General features: G+C 39.3%; 2 protein-coding genes across 2 annotated transcripts in view; one reads left to right on the plus strand and one right to left on the minus strand.

Moving 5' to 3' along the window:
* Positions 1 to 4,842: 4,842 nt before the first annotated feature.
* LOC145723623 (putative cation-transporting ATPase 13A4) lies at positions 4,843 to 20,288 on the minus strand. The gene is made up of 5 exons (XM_081831884.1): positions 20,123 to 20,288; positions 18,891 to 19,084; positions 17,703 to 17,791; positions 14,090 to 14,170; positions 4,843 to 8,525 (listed from the first exon to the last, which is right to left on the minus strand). The coding sequence occupies exons 1-5, from the start codon at positions 20,182 to 20,184 to the stop codon at positions 8,313 to 8,315; spliced, it is 639 nt and encodes a 212-aa protein (XP_081688010.1). The 5' UTR covers positions 20,185 to 20,288; the 3' UTR covers positions 4,843 to 8,312.
* A 1,140-nt stretch (positions 20,289 to 21,428) lies between these two features.
* The window catches only part of LOC102748847 (putative cation-transporting ATPase 13A4), a 27,454-nt gene continuing 24,362 nt past the window's right edge, over positions 21,429 to 24,520 (plus strand). Inside the window, exon 1 of the mRNA XM_081814338.1 lies at positions 21,429 to 21,443. Coding sequence (XP_081670464.1) covers positions 21,429 to 21,443 — 15 coding nt within the window. The remainder of the gene's footprint in view (positions 21,444 to 24,520) is intronic.

The following is a 24,520-nucleotide window of genomic DNA, read 5'->3' on the forward strand; positions in this document are numbered from 1 at the left end:
AACCATGAGAGACGATGGACTCTGAAAAACAAACTGAGGGTTCTAGAGGGGAGGGGGGTGGGAGGATGGGTTAGCCTGATGGTGGGTATTGAGGAGGGCACATTCTGCATGGAGCACTGGGTGTTATGCACAAACAACAATGAATCATGGAACGCTTCATCTAAAACTAATGACGTAATGTATGGGGATTAACATAAGAATAAAAAAATAAATAAATAAAATAAAATAAATATTTTTGTACATAAAGAAGTAAAGGATTAATATTTTTAAGTATATTAATATATTTTTACAAAAGGAGAAAAATACATATGTTGTAATTAATAGTAATGTTGCAGTAACTAATAAATGAATTTTAATAAAATCAAAACACCTGCAAAAGTAAAATTCAGGCAATTATCAAATTGTTCTACTGATGTAACATTTTATTTTCTTGACTCACTCTAATTTTTTTTTTTTGACTCACTCTAATTTTAAAACATGGATGGAACTGGAGGGTATTATGCTAAGTGAAATGAGTCAAGCAGAGAAAGACAATTATCATATGGTTTCACTAATTTGTGGAATATAAGGAAAAGCTCAGAGGATCATAGGGGAAGGGAGGGAAAATTGAATGGGAAGAAACCAGAAAGGGAGACAAACCATGAGAGACTGTGGACTCTGGGGAAAAAATTGAGGGTTGCAGAGGGGAGAGGAGCTGAGGGGAGGAGGTAACTGGGTGATGGGCATTAAGGAGGGCACATGATCTGATGAGAACTGGGTGTTATATACATCTAATGAGTAATTGAACACTACATCACAAACTAATGATGTACTATATATTGGCTAATTGAACTTAAATAAATAAAACAATTAAAATTTGAAAAGAAAAACAAATTTCAATTTTAAAGATGGTTATTCAAAGTCAGTAATATATTTCAAGTATGAACTAAAATTTTCACTTAGTATACAAAAGTATTTCAACTCACCATGTGTACCTTGCTTTATTCTTTTTGAGGAAGAGCCTTGGAAGAAAAAAAACAAACAAAAAACTAGATAACCAAATTGGAGCCAGGGGATGGAAATCTGAACTGTCTAAGGAATTAGATTTTATATGGTTGGCAAAAAATCATCCCTTGGAGATGTGTAGTAACTCATAGACTTGTCCAGCTCTCCTCCATTCTATTCTGCTCACACATGTGAAAAGCTTCCATGTGCAGCGCACTATTCTAGGCCTTAAAATGAGAATCCAGAGATGAATGAGGCTCAAACCCTGCCCTTGATCTCAGCCTACTGGAGGCATGCTCAGGAATCTAAATCTTCTGTATTTTCTACTTTCCTCCAGCTGCTCCTGTGCCCCATATCACAAAAGGGCTTTGACAAACTCATCTTTCACGGATATGTAAACCATTCACTGCTCAGCTGGATCCTTTGAGGAATCTTCTTCCTGTAGAAACTGGATGATTCAGAATCTGTTGACAGAAGTTACACTGTTTGGAAGTGATTGATTGTTGGAATATCTGAACTTATAATGCATTGCAGATACTGTAATTTGGTATGGACCACTGAAGCAACTATTCTTTTTCATTTATTTGCTTATGTTGGGGTTGTAAAAACATCATCTCTTCAGTCATTAAATAAATATTAATTGATTTCACCTGTTATAGAGTCAATTACATTTTCTGAGTGGTTTATATGTCCAGGCTTGGTAGCCCTCACTGCTCATGGGTCCAACAACTTTGTTTGGGGGTCCATTCCCATAGCATTTTATACATTAGTCAGTAATGACTCTTATCACATTCATGGGAAAAGACCATTCTTCAAATCCAAGCACTTAGTTCAGGGAGTGGCAGATATGGTAGGTATCTCAGTGTCTGCTTGTGGGAATCCAACTTCAGAAAAGAACTAAGGGTTCCTGGTATTTGTACCTTCTGGATCCAAGTAGACACCATCTACCCATTTCTTTTTGAGGGAGGAAAACCACCTGCTATATAAGCAGATTTCACCTTTCCATGCTCTCAACATGTCTGGATTAGAGTTCAGACTCCTAAGCTTATACTCTTAACTGACATATGCCACTGCCCAAAAGGGCATTAGAGATTGACTTTATCTATCCGTGCGCTGAGTGGCTCTTAGTAATGTGTCAGACATGGGGCACTGGCTAAGAGCCAATGACTTCAGCTAGCATGACTGCTGTACCAACAAAAGCCAGTTCTGCCCTCACACAGGCCCCAGGTACAGGCCCAGACTCCTGCTGGCCTGAGCCACTCACACTTCTCTGGGAACCCTGTGAACTTTCCCTCCTGTGCTAGGGTGACGTATGGGCAGATACAAAGATTGGCCTTTCCCAACTACAAATCTTGGCATCCAGACCAAATCAGTTTCCAGGATCCATTTAGGGAGGATCCAAACCTATGAAATTGTCCCCAGATCAAACCAGTTTCCAATTAGTCATGGATGGTGGCTAGATTTCTTAAGACTATCAAGTTCACCAAATTCTCAAGGCTAGCTTTGTGTTGGGTAAGGAGAAAACTGGATCAGCTTTCAGGAAAGAGCATCTAGTCAGCTGTGCAGAATAGAGAGATAGAATCTTTCCTATCTTTAGAATCTAGGTTTCACTGGTCACATAAACCTGGAACAATAGTCCAAAACAGGATCATAGAAGGCCCACAACTCTGAAGGCCGTCCTGAGTCATTGAGAAGTTTCACGGAAGCCCCCTGCAAGTCATGCTGCATGCAGGGCTCCCGCTTATAGCATACTCTCTCCTCCTGCAACCTGGATTGCCTGTATGTACCACAGGTTACCACTTTGGGATGATCTCTGCTACCATCTGAGGCTTCTGTGGGCCTTGCCTAACCCTGAGCTTTGTTGCCAGAGAACCCAGACTTCTATGACTGCATGGTCACTCTGTATCACCTGGCCATACTCCATCCTCTTCAGCTACTTTCTATCTCCTCTAGCTATTTGAAGACATGCTTAGACTGTCTATGTCACCTATGTGTCTCTGCATGATACCATCAGCCACTAGCCACATGCACCTTCCGCCTATGCTCCCACAATCACATCACTGCCAGGTGACCGAAGCCACAGGTGGATTCCCTCTGCCCTCCTTTATTACACTCTCTGACAGAATGGGCCTCTCTTTCTCTGCCCTCCTCCTCTCTCCATCATACCTTTCTCTTCCTCAAGCCCTTGCAAGAGATCCTAAAGTTAGGATGAAACCAGAGAACAGATAGAAAAATACACACCCAGTTGTACTCAAACTTTTCCCTTATTCTCTATCACCCAATGTTTGATTTTTAAACAAGTTTGCTTGCCTCAATTTTCCCTCCCCTTGGATTAAGTATATTCCTGGGAGAGCCTTTGTAGCTGCACACAAATTCATCTTTAGGGTCCCCTACATATTGAGAGAGTCTTTGCAGCATGTACCCAACTCTAACTCCACAGCACACCTCCACACCCCACCATGTAAATGGACAGCCAAACTAAGTTCAAAGTTGAAATCACTATACTTTGCACTTTTTGTTGTTTTTATTCATAGTTCTATTGTTCCAGTTAAGCTTCTTTGTACTGAATAGAAAACAGATGTTCACAGACAAAAGAGGAAAAATAAATCAACAAAATATCCCAGTGATTATATTTTTTATTCAGTCATGCCACAGCTGCTTGCTGAGCTCCAACCATTGTCCTGTGCTAGGTGCAGAGTGGTAGGTGGGATGAATCAGGTTTGGTCCCTACCCTCAGAGAATGTGCTCTCTAGTTAAAGTGAGGTTGAGTGAGAGTTGGAATAAGTCATAACGCTACAGGATGTAATACATGGTAAAAAGAACTGTCTGCCACACAAAAGTTGCATATGTGGAGTGTGAGCAGTGTGTTGACAAACGAGATCTCCCTTCTTGCTTGGCAGACCAGGTGGCATTCTAATTGAGTCTTGAGAAATGGGTGGGATTTGGGTGTGTGGAGATGAGAATAATAATTATTGATGCCCCCAAAGAGAAAGCAGCATGAGCCAAGGTATTGAGTTAAGAAAGTAAGTTCCTGTATGCCTAGAATGAGTGAGTTATTAAGTGCTGGCAAGAATGAGTGAGCTACTGACTGCATAAGGAAGTGACTTTAGCACAAAGCCAAGACAGAATCCATATGACCCTAAACTGCTGTACAAAGAAGGCTGAGCAAAGTTCAAGCAGATACAGGTTTCTGCTTCTGGAGACTGAAGTCAGAGCCAGAGCTGTATCTGCTCACATGAAATAGACTCAAAGGGCTCTGGTTATATGATTCTACTCCTTAGCTATGGGAGTTGACCTTTTCTGTGATCAATGATCAAATTCAAGAGAACTTCTATGAGAACTAAAAACTCTTTCTGGAAGCAATTACATTGTGATGGCAATCCATTGGATAGTTGCCTTGCCTTGCTTGCCTCCTTGTTTTTCAGTGCTACAAACATTTCATCTAGGAGAAACAACATGGGAGAGTGCCAGAGCAGGGAACTCATTGGTAGAATGAGTTCTGAAATGCTCCAGTATGCTCTTGGACAAATTACTGAGACTTTTGGAGGGTCTTGTACCTCATCAAAAGAAGGAGGATAGTAATCCTTGCCCTGCTTTCCTCCTAGGATTGTTATGAGGCTTAAACAAGAGAATGAGTATGAAAGTATTTTGTAGACTGTAGTGCCCTGTTAGGGAGGGAAGCAGGGAATAACAGTGTCTATACTGTTAGAAAATTCCTGGAACTTTTTAAAGATGTTTCTTTGCTTCTACATTACTAGAGTAGACCACACCATTTTATTAGCCAGAGTGAAAGACTCCACTGCAGTAAAGGAGAAAGATTGATTTTAGAACACCAGAGTTATAGATTATACTTCCCTCTTTTGTAAAGAATAATTTATTACAGCATAAACTAAATACAAGGCTCTGAATAAATAATCACTTCCCCAGGCACATCTGCAAGTGTGTACATGCACACTCCCCAGTCACCACATCTGCAAGCGTGTACAGGCACACTCCTATGAGCTCATAAGGACATAGATGGCACAGACATATTTCCATTCTCAGATCATTACTTGTTTAGTGAGAAGAGCCCAGAGCCAGGGTTCCTTCCTGTGGGTCAGAGCTGTGTACCTTGGAGTGAACATATGGTGAACCTCTTAAATGATTTGGATCAGATGAATGTCCTTTTCTGCTCCAAGTCCTGGTCAGATATGCGTATTGGGTGCAGGTAGCTCTGTCCTCGAGTTTGGGCCACTCTCCCATGTTCTTTTACTGAAATTTTCAAACTTCTCTTTCTATGAAAAATACATACATCAGAAGTATTCCCCAGCTGTCAGTTTGGCAGTCAGGACCCATCAGTGGGCACCTATTTTCTAGAATCTTATTTCTATCAAAAGCCACCTTCCAAAGCACAGAGCAGTCAGGCCCATTTGTCCACACTGCAGGCCCCACACGGCTGGGAGCCTGTCCTCCCCAGCTCATCTCCCCACAGTATGCAGTCTGATATTCTATGTGGGCAATGACAATTAATGGTTCACATCATAGCATAAAACTGAGACATATGCATATCAAGCCTGAAAGGGATCTTGCAAGTAATTGAATTCCATCTGGTATTTGACTTCCATCTCTAATTGGTCTTTGAATATCCACTTGCACCTCCAATGTCACGGAGCACACACTTCATGAGGTCACCAGATTCCACTTCTGTTTGTGCCATTGGGATAGTGGTCTTTCCCACCATGCCCTTTACCCACTGATCATGCCACCTGGCACAGGTGGGAGACTTCTCTCCCATGGAAATCCTTCAAGTATTTAAAAAACAACTCTTCCATCCTTTGACAATACCCCACCAGCCCTGCTTTTCCAAGTTAAGCATTTTCTCACTACCTCTAAGATATAGTTAATTTCAAGTACAGTCTTCAGAATAAGTCCCTTTTGACAAAGATTTTAGATTCAATCCTCAGTGACTGAATCACGTAGGACCATGGCAAGTGCAATTCAGAGTCTCAGACAGACACTCATGGGTTTTAGTTTTGTTTTGTTTTGAACATACCTCTAGCCCAAGCCTGGCAGGATGCCTGGCATTCATTTGAACATTAGGCCTTGGGATTAGCAAAGGGTTGCCTCCTTCCGCCTGGCAAATAAGAAACTCATTCTTTGTTTGACTGTGAGATCACCCCAAACACCCTGCCCTGCTGGAGCTTTGTAATTAGGAGGTATTTGGAAACAACAGAAGGTTTGCTCGGAAGATCTGTGTCTGAGGCCAGGGTCTGCTTGCCTTACTCTGAATCTCAGTTTTCTCACCTGTAAAAGTAGATCTTAAGTCCTTCCTCGCCTGAGTCCGGAGAGAATCATGCAATTCAAATGAGCTAATGGAGGTGACCGCACCTGGTAAGGGGCTTTCCTAGGTGGGAATGCATGTGCTGCTCTTGCCCGTCACCAGGTTGTAGACCCTCTCGAGCTTGCCCTGTCCACAACCCTCCACTCTTAAAAAATGGGTAAACTATGAGTCTTAGAAAAAGACGTACAGAACTAACATATCACTGCTGAGGCTAACTTTGTAAAAGGAAGCATTTCTTCCTGTATCAAGGAAGGCAATGATTCTGCACCCTATTTAAATGATTCTTCACACCCTATTTTAAAACCAGAAGCAACAAGGTACTTTCATGGCTGAGAAAAATCATGTTCCCAGTATTATCTATAGTCACAGAGCCTCCAACCATCCTCAGGAATTCAGCCAGGGAAGGCAATGCTTGCATATGCTATCAACAAGTAACAAAGCCACTACTTCAAAAACTAATGATGTATTGTATGATGACTAACATAATAAAATAAAATTAAAAAAAAAAAACAAAAAACAAGTAACAAACCCAGCCTAGGACCCACCCCCTACCCAGAACATTCACTTAGCATTTGATGTTTGTAATGAAAATTTGGCTTTTGCTTTAAAATACTATTTGTGGATATTGTCCTAGAACTCAGAGTTGTCTGCTGAGCTAACAGAAACCTGGGTGTTTTCTATGCTAAATGAATCCAATATAACAAAATTGTAATAGTCATAAAAATATTTTTATTTTCGGAAAATTGAAGCCTCGGACTGAAGAAATATGTAGACTGTGTAAGGACTTACATCAATGATAACATATAATGTTGTAGCACATGACTAACTTTTCTCAAAAATAATAGAGAAGAGGAGTGGAAATAGTTGAAGTTGGATATGTGAGATGTGGAGTTCCTAAAATATAGGAAATGTTCACAGGGGAAGGGGTTGCAGAGCTTAGAGGACAGTGCCTGGGCTCTTTGATACGTGCTACTTTCCTTTCTTTCCTAGGAACACAAGCTGGACCAACTACATAATTTGTGGGGCTGAATCCAAAATGAAAATGTGGGAATTTCAAAATTTAGAATTTCAAGATGGCAACAGCAAAGCATTAAAATAAGAGTGTGGCCCTTCTAAGCATGGGGCCCTAGGTGACTGCACAGGTCATACATCCATGAAACCAGCCCTAAATACAGGTGACTGTACTTCCCAGCTTCTTTGCCAAATCCTTGATAAATGAGATATGAGTAGTGGAAGAGATGCATCCACTTCTGGAGTGAGGCAGTGGAAAGCCTTTGTGTGAGCTCCAGACTCTTCCTTCCCCATCACAGTGAACATGGAGTCCTTGTTTTCAGTCAGTGGGGCCAACAGATTGAAGCAACCAGCACTGTGAGGAAGGCAAGTCTACAGAGCCACCTGGGCCACGAAAGAAGCTCTTGTGTGTTAAGCCACTGAGACAAGGGAGTTGTTTGTTATTGCAGCATCAGCTCAGCCCATCCTTACTAATACATAGGAGAAGGCCAGAGGCAGAAGGAATTGTCTCAACTCTGAAAGTACTACAAAGGAACCGGACAGTGAAAATTTGTGTGATGGCTCCCATGCATTTGTTTTTCCACCAATAAAATATGAATTGAAAAGTGATCTTTCACATGTTACAGTTCTATGACTACACATAGTACTATTTTCTCTCAACTCATTTAAAAAATGTTATCCAAGAAGAAAGATTATATATTCTCCTTGTCCATTAGCCTCCCAATCTCTTGGCCAATTACCATCCTTGGCCCATTCTTGATTTACTAACACCCTCAATATTCTCAGAAGCCAAGAGGAAAACACTCTTCTGGGGCAGTGTTCTGCTCTGTAGAAAGTATTTTATCATGTAGATTTTAATTTACCACCATGATTGGATAGGTTTTTGATTCCCAAAACTCCAGCTGATTTTAGAAGAGTCTCATTGCTTGAAAATCACTGAAATTGGTCTCTTTTGTCATCGTTTCTATGTTTTGTCAACTTGAATATCACACTGGTTTCAGAGATGTTCTTCATTGCTCTCAAACACCGGATTGCTGTAAGACACTCCCCTTCCACACCCTGGCATGTCAGAGTAGGATGTTTGGTTTAGCAGTGGCCAACTAGGGTCATTTGCCAAGGCCCTCTGCCATATCCGATACTGACTTTTTGATTGATAGCCAAAACACCTTTTGAATGTCATCCACAGGGCTCGATTTTCAATGATGGCCTCCTGCAAAATAAAAGAGTTACCCTTTACAACCAGAGGTCAAATATTTCCAGGCTATGGCCCTCCATAGACCCTAAGAAGGAACCACCACATTGGCTGCTTAGATCCAGCTTGACAAAAAACGTGAGGCCTGGACAAACAATTCCAATGTGGTTTCCTGGGTTAGGTCTCAGCCTCTCAAACTCTTCCACTTAAGGAGCTCTTCTGGGAGAAGAGAGAGGAACATAGTTTCAAGAGTCTGGAAACAGCTTAAAGTAGTCTGCCTTGAGGATGAAATTTCTTCTGAATTTTGTATATAAATTAAATTTAAAATCATTCAAATTCTGCCGATCACTCCATGCCACACCCATATTTGATTTAATATAAAGTGATATTTAAAATTACTTACCACCAAATGGAATTACCCTTTAGAAAGATATGCCAAGGGCATGATGTGGCTTTGGTATGCCCTGGCACTTAAATGCATAGTTACGAACATAGGTCAGTAAAGTTGAAATATGCACCACAGTCTTGGACTTGGACAGATCTGGATTCAAGTTCCAGCTCTGACACCTACTATGGGCAAATTAATTACATTCTCTGAGCCTCAGTGAACAGAAATAATAATTCCTTCCTGTTACATTTGTCATAAAAATTATGTAACTCTCCTTACAATGCAGGACATGGCATGGTATAGGTCCTCCCTTTACCACCCTTCTCAACTATTTAACAAATGGTTATGCACTATGTTGACTGTGGCCTCTGACCTTCACCTACAAATATTTCATTGCAATGCATTTTTTAAAATTACAAAAGCTATGTCTCTTTGGAAACATTTTAGACTGCCATTTTATTTTGTGAATTAGACTGAGCCTCAAATAGAGCCCAAATTATAACTTACAACACAGAATGCATGAGAGGTTATTTTTTAATTTTTCATTTTTATCATATTTAGCCATAAAAGCTAACCATCTTAGAAGTTATCATGAAAGAAACAAAAAGAAAAATATGAAAATCCTGCTGTCCCACAAAATTAAAACTTATTTTGGTGTTGGTCAGTGGTATCTTTGCTAAATTGGAAGAGTCAATTCTATGGGATTTTACAAGGAACTGTGCCAGAGTAGCAGTTTTCCTAAAATCCACCCATCTTTGCCATTTGAGTCCCATTGCCCATGGAAATAATGGGTACAGCTAGTCTGAATTGTTCTCTAAAAATGGATCATCTGCTAACAGGCTGTTAAACACCCACACAGCCATCTCAAGAGCATCTTGCAAACCTCAGGCAGGGCTCACCTAGCCAGATTTGTGATTCTACTTTCCCATACCAAGGTTTTTTGGTCCTTCCTAATTAACAAGAGAACAGTAGTTCTCTTTAGAGCTGGAATAAGGCAGGATCATAGGTATCCAATTAAAGGTCTTAAAATTTAACTTACCTCTAGGAAATCTTAGCAGGTTTTAAACAAAACAAATGAAACAAAGCAAAACAGAGACACACACAGACTTTAGTGCTATATGCCATGCAGTGTGTTTTCATAATTCTAGAATTATGTAGAATTCTGATACCTGTATCCCTCTGCTGCTCTGGAAAGGGAAACTAAAGCACCAAGAAGTGATCTGTCCTGTCACTCTACATTGCAAATTAAATGTAGAACTAGAAACTTTTTTTGTTTCACCCCTTTATGAAATACCATTTCTTAAAAAACAAAAAACAGAACTTCACTACACAAGCTCTTCAGATTGGCTACTAAAATAATTCATATATATGACATATATATACAAACACATAAGTAATAAAAAAAGGGGGGGGGGAGGAGAATTAAAGCTACCCACATTAGCTCCTCTGCCTTTCAGTTGGAGGTTACATCATGAGGAAGCAAAGTGAGGATAGGTTCCATTCAAAACTGTTTGCTGGGCCGTTCTAAGATTAGGCATAGGGTTAGACCTCTTAGTGGACAAGGCAATATTCAGGACTATACAGAAGGAGGCCAGCCATCCCTCATGCCTGTCCCCCAAAACCTCTCTAGACCATCTCTGTCACAGGCTATCCAGGGAGTATGGAGTTAGCATGCCCATCCCAGGAATCTTTAGCATCTGCTGTCAGACATCCCTACAACTACCTGAGAAGAACATCTTGCTGCATCCATGACCGTCTGAGGTCTTTACCTGCTCTGCTAGGCTCACCTCATATGGCAAGAAATTAAGTGTCCGTAATTCTCCATTACAACTGCCTTCACCACAGACTCAAATGGCTTTGGTTTGTTCCTGAGTGCCTCCTGACAGCAGAAAGGTAACTTCAAACAACTGGAGACGGCAGTGGAAGAGCCTGGAGGCGAGAGCTGGGACCTCACAGTGTTATTTCTCAGTGCAAAAGCTGCCGGGAACCCACACTAAACATCCATGCCTGTCTCCATTTCTCACTCAACACAAGAAACAGAGGAGAAACTTAATCTTTCATGAGTATCAAATTACCCTCTTCCTCTGCTGCAAGCGAGCAGCATCACTTCTTACATTTAATAACTGAACAAAACTTTACCCAGTTTCTATTAGAATAAAGCAGGGTCTTAGATACTGTAGGTACTGAGATGAGTTCTTGCCAGCACAGTTTATATCCATACACAACCTACACACAAATAACTGTGGCATTTATCCTCTTGCTTACTCTAAACTGTGAGCAATGGACAAGGTCATCAGAATCCATCTCACATTGTGCCCTAGGACATGGCACATGGTCAACAAGTCCTTGTGGAAAGAGCAAATGAACAAATGAAAGCCTGAATGATTGATAGATTTAAAGTGAGAAATACTAAGTACCACAAGAGATAATACAATATCTCTTGTGGTACTTAGTTTATAAAATGGAAGTTAAGGAAATTATCTTTATCTGAAAATGGCCAAAAGAAGCCATCACGTAATGACAGCCTTGTCACAAGCGACAATTGGGGAAATTGTCAGGAAGGCAAGGCCTAACAAGCAGAGGAGTGGGCTTGCTGTTTGCCCTAATCTGGCCATGCAGATCCATCCATAGTTTATATTTATCAAATATTTACTATGTGCTTTTCTGTATTCACATTTCATGCTCACAGTAACCCGATGAGATAAGGTACCCTTATTATCACTATTTTTCAGATGAAGAAACGGACACAGAGGAGTGGAATAGCAGGTGTTGCCCAGAGTCAGGCAGCAAGAAAGGGTAGAGCCAGGATTCAAACCCAGGTAGACTACTCCTGGCTTATGCTCTTAACTGCAAATATAGTGGCAGTTGAATGGCTTCCTACTATGGGATTATGGCAAACTTCATTGCTCAGTTACCTGTCACCTGTCACCAGACCTACTGAATCAGAAATGCTAGGGAAAGGGCTGGAGAAGTCCTCCTACTTTGTTGCTCAGCACATTCCTCCCAACTTTTTCCTGCCTACCTAAAAGGAAAAAATTCACACACAGTCTAAGCCAATCTGTCTAATCTTTTGGCATAGTTCTACTTTCCCAGAATCCTTTCCTACTCAGGATGACAATAAGATACAGTTCTAACCAATGAGGCATAAGAGAGAGTCTGGAGGGTGGCTGTATGAAATTATTTTGTTTCCTCATGAAGCGTTCCTACTTGAGGGGAGAAAGCTTGCTGGTCCCTCTCCTTCCATTTTCTTCCTTCATTAAAACAGAGATAATGCCCAGCGACATGGAAGTGATCTGGACACATAAGCAATACACACAAACGTGAAAGGCCAATATCTAAAGATGGAGAGACTGAAAAGTGAAAGATTGATGATCCCCAATGACACCACTGAGTTACTAAACCAGCCCTGAAACCACTTAACTCCTATCCTCTTAAGTGAAGCAATAAATATTTTTACTGTTTAAGCCACTGTTATTTGCCTAACCTATCCAGGCTTTGGGAAAGATTCATGAAGAGGAGAGTACTACAGATGTGCCATAGAGGATGAAATAGCATTTCAATATGCAGACATGGAGGCAGATGTACTACACAGAGGAAATAATGTGATTGCTGCCAGGGACAAGATACATACATAAGATTATCCCTTAAAGGACAAAGTTTACCCTTCTGCAACTAGGTATGAGGACACTCATGTGATGCTCTTTTATTAATTTGGTGGCTTTGGAGACCCATATGGGTTAGCATGGTACTTCTCAATGTAGTTTCTCAACCAGTAGTATCAGAATCAACTGACAACCTATTAGAAATAAAAACTTGCGGGGCACCTGGGTGGCTCAGATGGTTAAGCGTCTGCCTTTGGCTCGGGTCATGATCCCGGGGTCCTGGGATCGAGCCCTGCGTCGGGCTCCTGGCCCGGCGGGGAACCTGCTTCTCCCTCTCCCTCTGCCTCTCTCCCTGCTCATGCTCTCTCTCTCTCTCTCTATCTCTCTCAAATGAATAAATAAAAAATCTTAAAAAAAAAAAAAAGAAATTAAAACTTGTGGCTATTCCAGACCTAATGAATCAGAAATGCTAGGGGAAGGCCTGGACAACCTGTGTTTTAACAAATCCTCCAGGTGACTCTGATGCCCATTCAAGTTTGAGAGGCCCTGGTTTTGCATACAGAGAGAGGCTCCAGTACCTTAATTCTATGCCCTAGCAAACTAGCCTATGTATGCCCTAGCAAACAAATGCCCTACAAAAACTAGCAGTTTTTACCCTGCCTGATATGGAAGGTTCTGCAGGGAAGTCAAGTTCCAGGTACTCTCCACCCACCATGAATCCCCCCCTCACTGGAACAAGGCTGGGTTTGCAACCAGAAGTAGGAATGGGGGACAGATTGAATCCTGATGCTCACCTCTCCTTTGACACAGATGTCTTTTCTAGGGATGCCCCCTGTTCTTCAGTAGGCTCTGAAGAGTGGAGAGTTTATCTAATAGCACTGAAGGAGGAGAGAGTGAACCACAGCCAAAGAAAGAGGGAGCACAGACACATTTTACTAAAGAAATGGAGCAACTGGGAGATGAAGAATAAAAGCCAGGAAAAGCTCACTATGAATCTTATTTCCCATCTGTAAAGTAAAAATAATAAGTGAAAGAAGCCAGACACAAAAGGCCATATATTATGTGATTCCCTTTATGTGAAATGTCCAGAATAGGCAAATCTATAGGGACAGAAAGTAAATTCGTGTTTGCCAAGGGGTGAAAGAGGGGTGAGGGGGAATGAGGAGTGACTGCTAATGGGTACAGGATTTCTTCTGGAGTGATGAGAATGTTCTGGAATTAGTGGTGATGGTTGCACAACTCAGTGAATATACTAAAAACCACTGAACTGCATACTTTAAGAAGGTGGATTTTATAGTATGTGAATCATATTTAATTTCAAAAAATCAAACGAGTTGGTTCTCTATTTGTGGATTTTAGAAATGAACAGGACTTTAGACATCATAATTCCATTCTCTCCAGGTCCACTCTGCAGGCAGGAAAACTAACACCTTGTTTGGAATTCACCAGGTGAAAGCACCATTGCTCATGTGGCTGAGGAAGGGAACCCCTTGCACTGCTGAGTCTTATCAATTAAGCTGTTCCTTTTTTCAGACTCCCAAAGAATGCCCTGTCCATCTCTGGCCCAAATGATCAGCAGCCCAGGCACTTACCTCCACAACAAGGGACACAATGAAATTGGAACTGAGCATAATGATGATGTAGACCCTCCACAGAATAGGAGTGCAGAGCAGCTGGTGGGAGATGGAGAATCACTGTTAGTTTGAAGACAAATAAACGCCAGAAAAATGTTCACATGTTCATGGTGTACATTTTCATAGGTTATAGATCATGGATGTAATAGACATGCACTATGTGTATGTTATATATATGTGTGTACATATCAGATACACATACATACATAATACATATAATAAGACATATTTTTATGCATGTATCAAACAATGTGGAAGGATTATACCCAACGATTCCAATGACTTGTGAACTATGATTGTTGCTTTATTTTCTCTTATGTTTCTTTCTTCTTTTTATTTTTTGGTTCCCCTGTAATTTCTAAATTTCCTAAAATAAATTTGATCAAAATTTGATAAATTTGATAAGTGTTTTTTGTTTGCTTCCATTGTTTGCTTTTGCGAGGGAATACAGGAATGTGGCCCTATTCCCAGAAGGCTCTGAGGGTACATGTGTCAAACCTCCAAAATGGGCAGTGTTGCCCTCTACTCTCTGGTGCCACATCTCCCCTCAGCTGAGCCCTGCTTTTGAGCCTCAAGTCAGGGCTTCATGCTCAGGACTGTGTGTACCCAGCTGCATAGACAGTGCCATGATGAGGGTACTCATCAATGGAGCAAGCAGGGCTGAACTCAAGCTGGCACTTCATGCCTTTTCTTCCCAGTTTCTCTGCATTTTTCCCAATCCCTCCCCAGGCACATGATATATATAATAGATATGTATACTGAATGGATGGCTGGCTGGATAAATGAAGGAATGGATGGATGGATGGATGGATGAAATGAAGCCAAGTGCACACTGCTGGACCCAGCACTGCCTCATAACTGCCTTCTACACCGGGGGATTAAAAACTGGTACAACTCTGTGGAGGGCAATGCTATTAAAATTAAAAGTTCAAAATCATTTCTGGGAATTTATCCTAGAGACATATTTGTATGTGCCTGAAATGATATATGTATAAGGTTATTTCATTGCAGCTTTGTTTGTAATAGCAAACGCTGGAAGCAACCTAAATGTCTATCAATAGGGGACTACATATAAATTATGGTACATATATGTATATTGAAATAATTATACTAGCATTAAAAAGGAATGAGGAAGCTTTATGTACTGCTATGGAACAATTACCAAAATACACTGTCTCACAAAAGAACAAGGTAAGGGATCATGTATGTGGTTGGGGCAGCCATGAACACGCTCCATGCAGGTGTCCTACTGGGAGAATAAGTGGCAGGTGCTCCAGTGCTACGCTCAGAATCTCCCACCATGTTTACCCTGAGGCCACACTTCCCATGGGTTGCTCATAGCTAATAACTAAGGATGGCAGGCCTGCTCACTGCACTCATTCTTGTGAGACATTAGACACCTCTGATGGGCAACTGTGTTGGGGCTTTTTTAGAATTGTACTGCAGCCGGGGCCCCTGGGTGGCTCAGTTGGCTAAGTGTCTGCCTTCAGCTCAGGTCATGATCCTGGGGCCCTGGGATTGAGCCCCGCATCCGGCTCCCTGCTCAGAGGGGAGTCGGCTTCTCCCTCTCCCTCTGCCCCTCCTCTTGGCCTTGTGCTCTCCCCTCCCCTCATTCACTCTCTCTCAAATGAATAAGTAAAATCTTAAAAAAAAAAAAAAAAAAAAGAACTGCACTGCAGTCAGAACCCCTACTCATCTGGCCCTCCTTACCTCCCTCCTTCCTTCATGGGGGCCAGACCCATATCATAGTGTGGGACCTTCCCCCTCCTTTTCTGGCTTCCTAATGTTCTTTCCCCTACAGGCAGTACCTCCAAAACTTGCTTACACATCTCATCTCACCTTGCCATCTCCAGCTCAGAAGACCTGGACAAATGTAATAGTCTGCTACTATTTGTGTAAAAATGATATATATCTGTGTATGCATATGTATAAAATATGCCTGAAAGCATGTGATAATGTCATAAAATAAAGTGGTGTCATCAGTTGCCTCCAGAGAGGGGACCTGGCAGCTGGGGAAAAAGGATGGAGGATACAGAGTTTCTAACTTTTGAATTTTAAACTGTGTGAATGTGTTCTCTATTAAAAAAAAATTCATGCAATTTCTTAAAAAAATGAGGAATAACTAGCTATAAAACAGCAGGACTCCATTTAAAATAAACTTCGTAAATCAGTCAATGCACATTTATAATATATGAAGTTTCAGAGACGGAAGGATATAGTGAATAATGTTACAATTGTCTTTGCCTGCATATTCACTTTATAAAATGTACCCACAATTTTGTGTAATAAGAAGAAAAATAATTATTTTTAAGATGAACAATAATTCTCTGCAGACTCCTTTGCAGTCATGTTGGCAATGACCTCACACAGGTTCCCCCTAAACTAAACAGAATCCCTATTTTCTTGTACCGGAGAGATCACCCTCTCCATAAGAGTCTTTGCTTTTATAGAGTGTGACTGAACCTAACATGTCTTAACCCTAACTTCTGCAGGATTAAGAAGTTTTAACTCACTTAGAAGACTAGTGGGCAAAACTACCTTCATGAGTACTCACTCTAATTCATGGAAATATTTAACAATAGTGGCAATTACAGTGTTAGCCACAGGGACACAATTATCAAAATGAAAACCAAATGTAAACATTAGTTTGTATGTCACATGTCAAGAAGGGTTTGTGAAGGTTTTGCTGGTTCGCAATGAACTGTGAGCTCCTAGTGCTCATCTCCATGCAAGAACCTAATCTACAACAGTCAGTCTGTCATTTATTGCCATTATGTGCCATGGGCTATGTTAGGCACTGGTAATATGAGTATGAACAAGATAGGATCTTGATCTTCGTGAAACGTGTCTTTGAGATGGAGAGGCAGCCAGGCAGGCTCATGTAGCGCTAAGTAAAAAAGCTCATTTCCTTTTACCATCTCTTCTCTATTCTATTTATTGGTCTAAAGGACATTTGGTAATAATGAACTTCTAATTCGAAAGTATAGGCTAAAGGAATAGAAATATATATTTTCCCTTGCTCAGATATGTAAAATTTGTCTCTTAGAGAGTTTGAAATTTGTCTCAAAATTACACACATTAAGACAATTCATGAGGTAAGGTATGGCTCTTTGCAAGCAAGTTTTGCAGACATTAAATATGAACATATAGACAAACACGTTTTTAAAGAGTTTTTTTTTAAAAGATGTAAATACAGATTTGAGAATTAACGAGATAAGTGTTATAGGCAAACTGTTTTCAACAGCTTCAAAACAGAAACATTTAGGAAAAAATCTCTCACACTTGAAAGAGAATATATATAAATAGATTTTTCCATTCTTACAGGGATCTTTTAAAAGAAAAATGCTCAATGTTTCTGAAATACTTGGAAATCAAGACTAGATAGAATCTTATTTCCTGGCCAGCTTAAATAGAAAATATGAATAAAGCCAGTATTCTTTTTAACTCTACTATTCGAAAAGAATAATCAGTGTCAAGAATCTGTGTCAACTGCAATTGTGACCTGCTTCTTGAAGTCAGGGTGTTATATAACTATGAACCATCATCGTCATATCCCAGAGATAAGACTTACGTCCAAACGCCTATATAATTCTGGGATATCAGCAAATAGGATGAAGAGACACACACTCAGCTGTATGACCAGCACAAGGACAAATATATCTGAGGAAATAAGAACACAAGCTGTCATTTAGAGAAATCAGAGTATAGAGTGTCACATCTATTGATAGACATATTCTAGATTAACGCTGATTAAATTTACTTGATTTCTACATCCAAACACAGCATAATAAATGGAAAGTACTCATTTCTATGCAATGGGTCTCACCTCCACAATTTCTATGCATGTCCTTGAGGCAAGTGGAAATTTTCACATGCATGTTGTAAGCTTCAATTAATAAAAGTAAGAAATATAGAGAGAGCAACATTGACATAATATATTTTCAAAAAATGCCTTGAAGACATTTAAGTATCTGAGTTTCTTTAATGCAAAACACCTTCCTCAAATCCTTTTCTGGAAAAAAAGGAGGGCTGTAAATAATCAAATGTTTAAATTACAGTCATGTACAGGTCAGCATTTGACTGCTTTCTCGTCTTAAGAAGGAGAAGGGCAAAATAATTTTCTCTGAACAAACAAATTTTTATGAGGATATTGATTCTTCAACCTGTGCTTCTAAATTTTCCCAATTAGAGAGGCAGTGGTGGCATACAAATAAATGTTCCAAGGGCTAATCAGGTCACCCACTTCTTCTAACACACTCCCCACCCCAGCCAAGAATGCAAGGTGGTGGCAGGTACTTTGGCCAAGAGCCTCCACAATCACTATGGCCAGGTTCCTTCAGGAGGGTCCCACTCCCAGCCTGCCAACCACACAATGCCATCTTAACCATTGTCTTAATGGCAGGAGATAAGTTCCAACTGAGTGCTGTGACACTTCTCTCCACTTCCTCCTGGATGAATTCTGACACGTACTGACAAGTAAGGAAATAAATGAGCCATCCCTATTTGGAGTGATGCCATGAAAAGACAGCTAGATACAAACTTCTGGTGAAGGAAAGAGTAGAGAAAGAAACCCTAGAATTTAATGCAGCTTTGAGGGAAGGAGCAAAGGATGAGGCTGCACAATGTGTTTTAGAGAGCCCTAGAGTAGAAGTCAGCAAACCCAAGATAAGCATCAACTCTGTAGCTGCTCCCGAGTGACCTAGGGCTATCTGTTCCCTCTGGTGACCTCTCACCTCTGATCTGGTACAATGCTACTTACAGTTTGTATAGATGGGCTGCCTAAATGGTTTTCCTTTAGAGAAAATAAGAGCCACAATGATACAGTTGATTGTTCCCAAGAACCATATGGTAGTGTTCTCAAAGCTTATGAAGGCACCATTATTTCCAATTTTTTCTGGAGCAGTTGGAGAAATGATTAACTTTGAGATGCTTTCATTTTGCAGTGTGCAGACACTAAAAAGGAAACAAAAAGGTAATGAAGTAAGATGACAGGTCTTTATGGAACATTTGTATCTACAGGACTCCATGCTCTCAGTGTAATTACTTATACTTTGGTAAAGAATATACTGAAAAGTAAGGAGAAGGAAACCAGCACAGATAGATCTATATTTTCGATAGATAGATAGATAGATAGATAGATAGATAGATAGATAGGTAGATAGATAGATAGATAGATAGATGATAGATAGATAGATAGGGGATAGCTAGATAAGCAAGTTATATATTCAATAAATTGGACAACCATCATGTGTATTTTGGCTATGTGGGAAAGACGTGAGTAAGCCATGATTCTTCCCTCTCATCGCTTAAGATCTCTAAACATTTATAAATAGGGTGACCATATAATTTGTCATACAATAAGAACAGATTTGAATGTGAAAGGAAAAGACAAATATCATCAGAAAAACTGGTTACCAGAGGAGACATGAGTGGGGGGGATGGGGAAAATAGATAAAGGGGATTAAGATGTACAAACTTCCAGTTACAAGTGAATAAGTCACAGGGATGCAAAGTACAGCATATGATAATCACTAATATCATAGTAACATATGGTGACAGATGGTTACCACTTATCATGGTAAGCACTGAATGATGTACAGAATTGCCAAATCGATAGCTTGTACACCTGAAACTAATATAACATTGTATGCCAATTATACTTCAGTAATTAATTAATTAATTACACATAAGTTCATTGTTATATCAGGCTTAAAGTGGGGCTGACTGGGCAAACTATAATGCATGGTCACCCTAGATATAAAAGATGGTCATAGATCATCATGACACAAGACAGGCAAAGGTAAGTGCCAAAGAATGATATCCTCAAACTGTGCTACAGGGAAGAGAAGATCACTGGAAATTTTCCCAAGGGACTTAAAGAAGCCAATGCTTCTAGAAGAATGAAGAACCATTTGTTTCCTGTCATAAGGGCCAAATGATATTTGATAGAAATTAGAATGTGAGATGTTGGAATTGGGGCTTTGATAGTACCTGTGCATCTCCATGGAATACCAAGGCTGCCTCTGAACCAGAATGAAGCCCACAATGTGCATAGCCAGGCTGAGAAGAATGTTGAAAATCACAGAGAGCAGCAGAGGTGGGGAGATCAGCCGTCCTGCAGGCCTGAAAGGCACCAGCTTGGGGTAGGCACCATTCAAGTTCACTACAAAATAAATTCAAGTTTTATATTTGTGAGAGCAGGAAAATGTTCTATTCTTCATCAGAAGAACAGTGTAACTTCTTGGGCCCACACATCCAAGCAAATCAACAAACTGAAGTACATCATTTTTTTGAGGGAACAAAATAACAAATGGACTCCAACTCAAGTCATATGAGAAATTCCTAAGAGAGCAGACAGAACAATCATGAGACACTTTTATTTTTGCCTATTAAATGAGAAAAGGCCACCAAATTATAGGTGAGGGCATGATGAAATGCATACTCTCATACACAGCTTATGGGAATGTACATTGACACAAACCTTCTGCCAGGCAATTTGACAATAAATATGAAAAGATTGAAAATTGTTCATAACATTTGACATGGTCATTCCTGGAAATTTACCTAAGCTAAAAAATTCAGAGGTATAGAAAGATGTTCATTACTGCATCATTTACAGTAAATTATGGTACATCTATATAATGAAACAACACACAGTCACTTAGAAGTAATGCTTTAAAATATTCAATGACAAAATGAGGAGTGATATCAGAAAAATGGCAGAGCAAGCAGCTCCAAGTTCCCATCCTTCCACAGAAATATCAAAAAACAAGCAGAAACTGTCAAAACTAACTTCATCAGAACTCTGAAAAATAAAGGCTTACAGCAATCAAACATATGCTAAATCAAAAAAAAAAAAAAAGGCAGCTTAAAAATGGTAGGAAGGTTCTGTGTCATTTTTACTTGCCCTTGTCATACCCTTCTTCAACTCAGTGGCAACCTCAAAGTTGGTTGTTCACACTCCTAATGTGGAGAGGACTCTGGTGTCTGGTCACAGGAGGAAAAGAGCAGACTTTATCACAAATTATTGTGTAGGTCTGTACTAATCTGTTGGGGTTACCTGAAGGGCTGGTGCAAGGTGCTCATCTCTCTCACCTAATGCAAAATTTAACTCAGGACAGCAACATACACTGCTTGAAAACATTGTAAGCCTAACCAACTACCCACAATCACCTGGGGCAAAAGATTACAGTTGAGACATAAAATAACAGCCAAAATAAAGAAAAGCTAAAGAAAGTTTCTTCGGGAAATTATGGCATTCAAAAGTACCTGCGTATATTGGGGACTATAAGAAGCCATGCACATGCCTAAGGTAAGATACATGCTCAGAAAAGACCAGAACAGCCCCTCAGTTTTCAGCTCTGGATGATCTTTGTACTCAGTGCAAGCCTGGCTAAGTGTTGAAGTGCCTGAGCACAGAATAAATCTGCAAAGACAATGAGAGGTTCTTCTTTGTTCATGGTTTTAAAATCATGGAGGTCGAGAAAAATCTCAATCAAAACACTACCTGAGCAAAAGCCAAAGGAACAGAGATTTCATTGACCACACATAATAACTGATACAGTCTGCAAAAATAGTTTGGGGAAGTCACTAAACAAATGGACTCTGATAGTCTTCAAAAAATAGCAAAACAAAAATCATCGAGCCCTAGGGAAGGGGGTAAATCTGATTTCCAGAGTATGACACTATAATATTCAATGGAACAAAATAAATTGACAGAAATCATCTCTGAGGAAGCCTGGGCATTGGACGTATTGGACAAAGACTTTAAAACAACTGTTTCAAATATGCTCAAAGAAATCAGGAAGCAATGTATGAACAAAATGAAAATGTCAATAAAGAAATAGAAAATATGAAAAAGAGCCAAAAGAAAGTCTTTTTAAAGAATCCTTTTTTATAATTTCTACTTCTTCATTGACACTTCATTTTGTCCAGTAGAAGTAACTATTTGAGCAAATATAAAAGACTCTTTTATTTTATTTTTGGTTTTTAATTCTACTTTTGATTCCTACATGGTTTAAAATACAATACATAAAAAATAATTATATATCTATGTTGTTGGGCACACAATGGATAAAGATGTAATTTGTGGCAACAACAATATAAAAGGAGGAGACAGAGTTGTGAAGTAGCAGCGTTCTGCATGCTATTAAAGTTAAGGTATCAATTCAAAGTAGATTATTATAAATTTAGGATGCTACATGAAATCCCCATGATTACAAGTTATGTCAGAGCTAGCATCATATCCAAGGGTGAAAGGCTGAGAGCTTTCCCCCTAAGATAGGAACAAGACAAGAATGCCCATTTCATGACTGCTATTCAACATTGTACTGAAAGTTCTATCCAGAGCAATTAGAAAAGAATTAAAGTCATCCAAATTGGAAGGAAGAAGTAAAACTATCTCTATTCACAAGTGACATAATCCTGTATATTGGGAATCCCAAAGAATACACAAGAAAGTAACTAGAGGGGCACCCGGCTGGCTCAGTGGGGAGAGCATGTAGTCTTGATCTCAGAATCATTAGTTTGAACCCCACATTGAGTATAGAGCTTACTTAAAAAAAATAAACTCCTACTTAGGCTGTTGAAAGAAAGAAAGAAAGAAAGAAAGAAAGAAAGAAAGAAAGAAAGAAAGAAAGAAAGAAAGAAAGAAAAGAAAGAAAGAAAGAAAGAAGAGAAAGAAAGCAAGCTACTAGAGTTAAAAACACATTCAGCTACATTGCAGGATATAAGATCAACACATAAAAATCAGTTGTGTTTCTATACATTGGCAATAAACAATTTTAAAAAGAAATTAAGAGAACAATTCCATTTTCAAAAGCATTCAAAACAATAAAATATCTAGGAATAAGTTTAGCCAAAGAGGAGAAAGAGATAAACACCAAAAATCACAAAACTTTGCTGAAATAAATTAAGCAAAACATAAACAAAAGGAAATACATCAGATGTTCATGGATTGGAAGACTTAATACTGTTAAGATTTCAATATTATCCAAGGTGATCTATAGATTCAACACAATCTCCATCAAAATTCAAATGGCTTTTTTTCAGAATATTAAATTTGATCTTCAAATTCATGTGGAATTAAAGGGGGCCTTGAATAGTCAAAACAATTTTGAAAAAGAACAATGTTGGAGGACCCAACACTTCCCGATTTCAAACTTACTATAAAAAAAGTAATCAGAACACTGTGGTAATAGCATAAGGTAATGGCATATAGACCAGTGGAATAGAATTGAGGGTCCAGAAATAAACCCATACATCCATGGCCGATTATTTTCATTATGAGTGTTAAGACTATCCAATGGGGGAAAGAAGAGTCTTTTTAACAAATGGGGCTGGGACTAGATTTCCACATGCCAAATAAATGAAATTGGACCCCAACTTCACACCATATAGAGAAATTAATACACACACACACACAAATCAATGACTTAAGTATAATAGCCAAAAACCATAAAATTCTTTTTAGAAAACACAGGGTAAATCTACACAACCTTAGATTTGACAATCGATTCTTAGATATGACACCTAAAGCATGAGCTATAAAAGAAACATATAGATACATTGGACTTAATCATAATTAGAAACTTTTAAACATCAAAGGACACTATCAAGAAAAGGAAAAAACAACATAGAATGGGAGAAAATTTCTGCAATAGTGTATCTGAGAAGGTTTTAACTTCCACAACATCTGAAGAACTATAGAGCTCAACAACCAAAAGACAAAAATCCAGTTAAGAAATGAGCAAAAGACTTAAAGAAACATTTTTCAAAAAAAAGACATACAAATGACCGGTAAGTACAGGAAAATATACTCAACATGATTAGTTATTAGGGAAACAAATTCAAAACTATAATAAGATACCATTCCATACTGACTAGGATGTGAAAATAATTTTTTTAAGTTAAGTAACAAGTGTGGATGAGACTGGAGAAATTGAGATCCTCATACAACGCTTGTGAGAGTGGAAAATGATGTAGTCACTCTGGAAACTAGTTTGGGTGTTTCTCAAAGAGCTAAATATATGATGACAATAGGACCCAGCAATTCCATTCCTATACCCAAAATAAAAACAGGGATTCAAGCAGATACTTTATGCAGATGTTCATTGCAGCACTCTTTACAATAGCCAAAAGGTGAAAGCAGCTCAAGTCCATCAACAAATAAATGGATAAACAAAATGTGTTATACACATGGAATAGAATATTACCCAGCCATAAAAAAGGAATGAAATTCTGAGACATGCTACAACACAGGTAAACCTTGAAAACACTACGATAATTGATATAAGCCAAACACAAAGGAACAAATATTGTATGGTTTTATTTATATGAAATACCTTGAAAAAGCAAATTTATAGAAACCAAAAGTAGATTAGAGGTTAC

This window comes from Leptonychotes weddellii, chromosome 1 (assembly GCF_054177405.1).
Source record: "Leptonychotes weddellii isolate Sample4059 chromosome 1, ASM5417740v2, whole genome shotgun sequence".
Taxonomy (NCBI): domain Eukaryota; kingdom Metazoa; phylum Chordata; class Mammalia; order Carnivora; family Phocidae; genus Leptonychotes; species Leptonychotes weddellii.

What these genes read in the sequence shown, in the direction of transcription:
- LOC145723623 (XM_081831884.1), bottom strand. Translation starts at nt 20,184, where the DNA reads ATGCACATTGTGGGCTTCATTCTGGTTCAGAGGCAGCCTTGGTATTCC. An exon ending in TATTCCATGGAGATGCACAG is followed by an intron (nt 19,085 to 20,122) that starts GTACTATCAAAG and finishes TTTCCTTTTTAG; the next exon opens with TGTCTGCACACTGCAAAATG. An exon ending in AATTATATAGGCGTTTGGAC is followed by an intron (nt 14,171 to 17,702) that starts GTAAGTCTTATC and finishes ATCTCCCACCAG; the next exon opens with CTGCTCTGCACTCCTATTCT.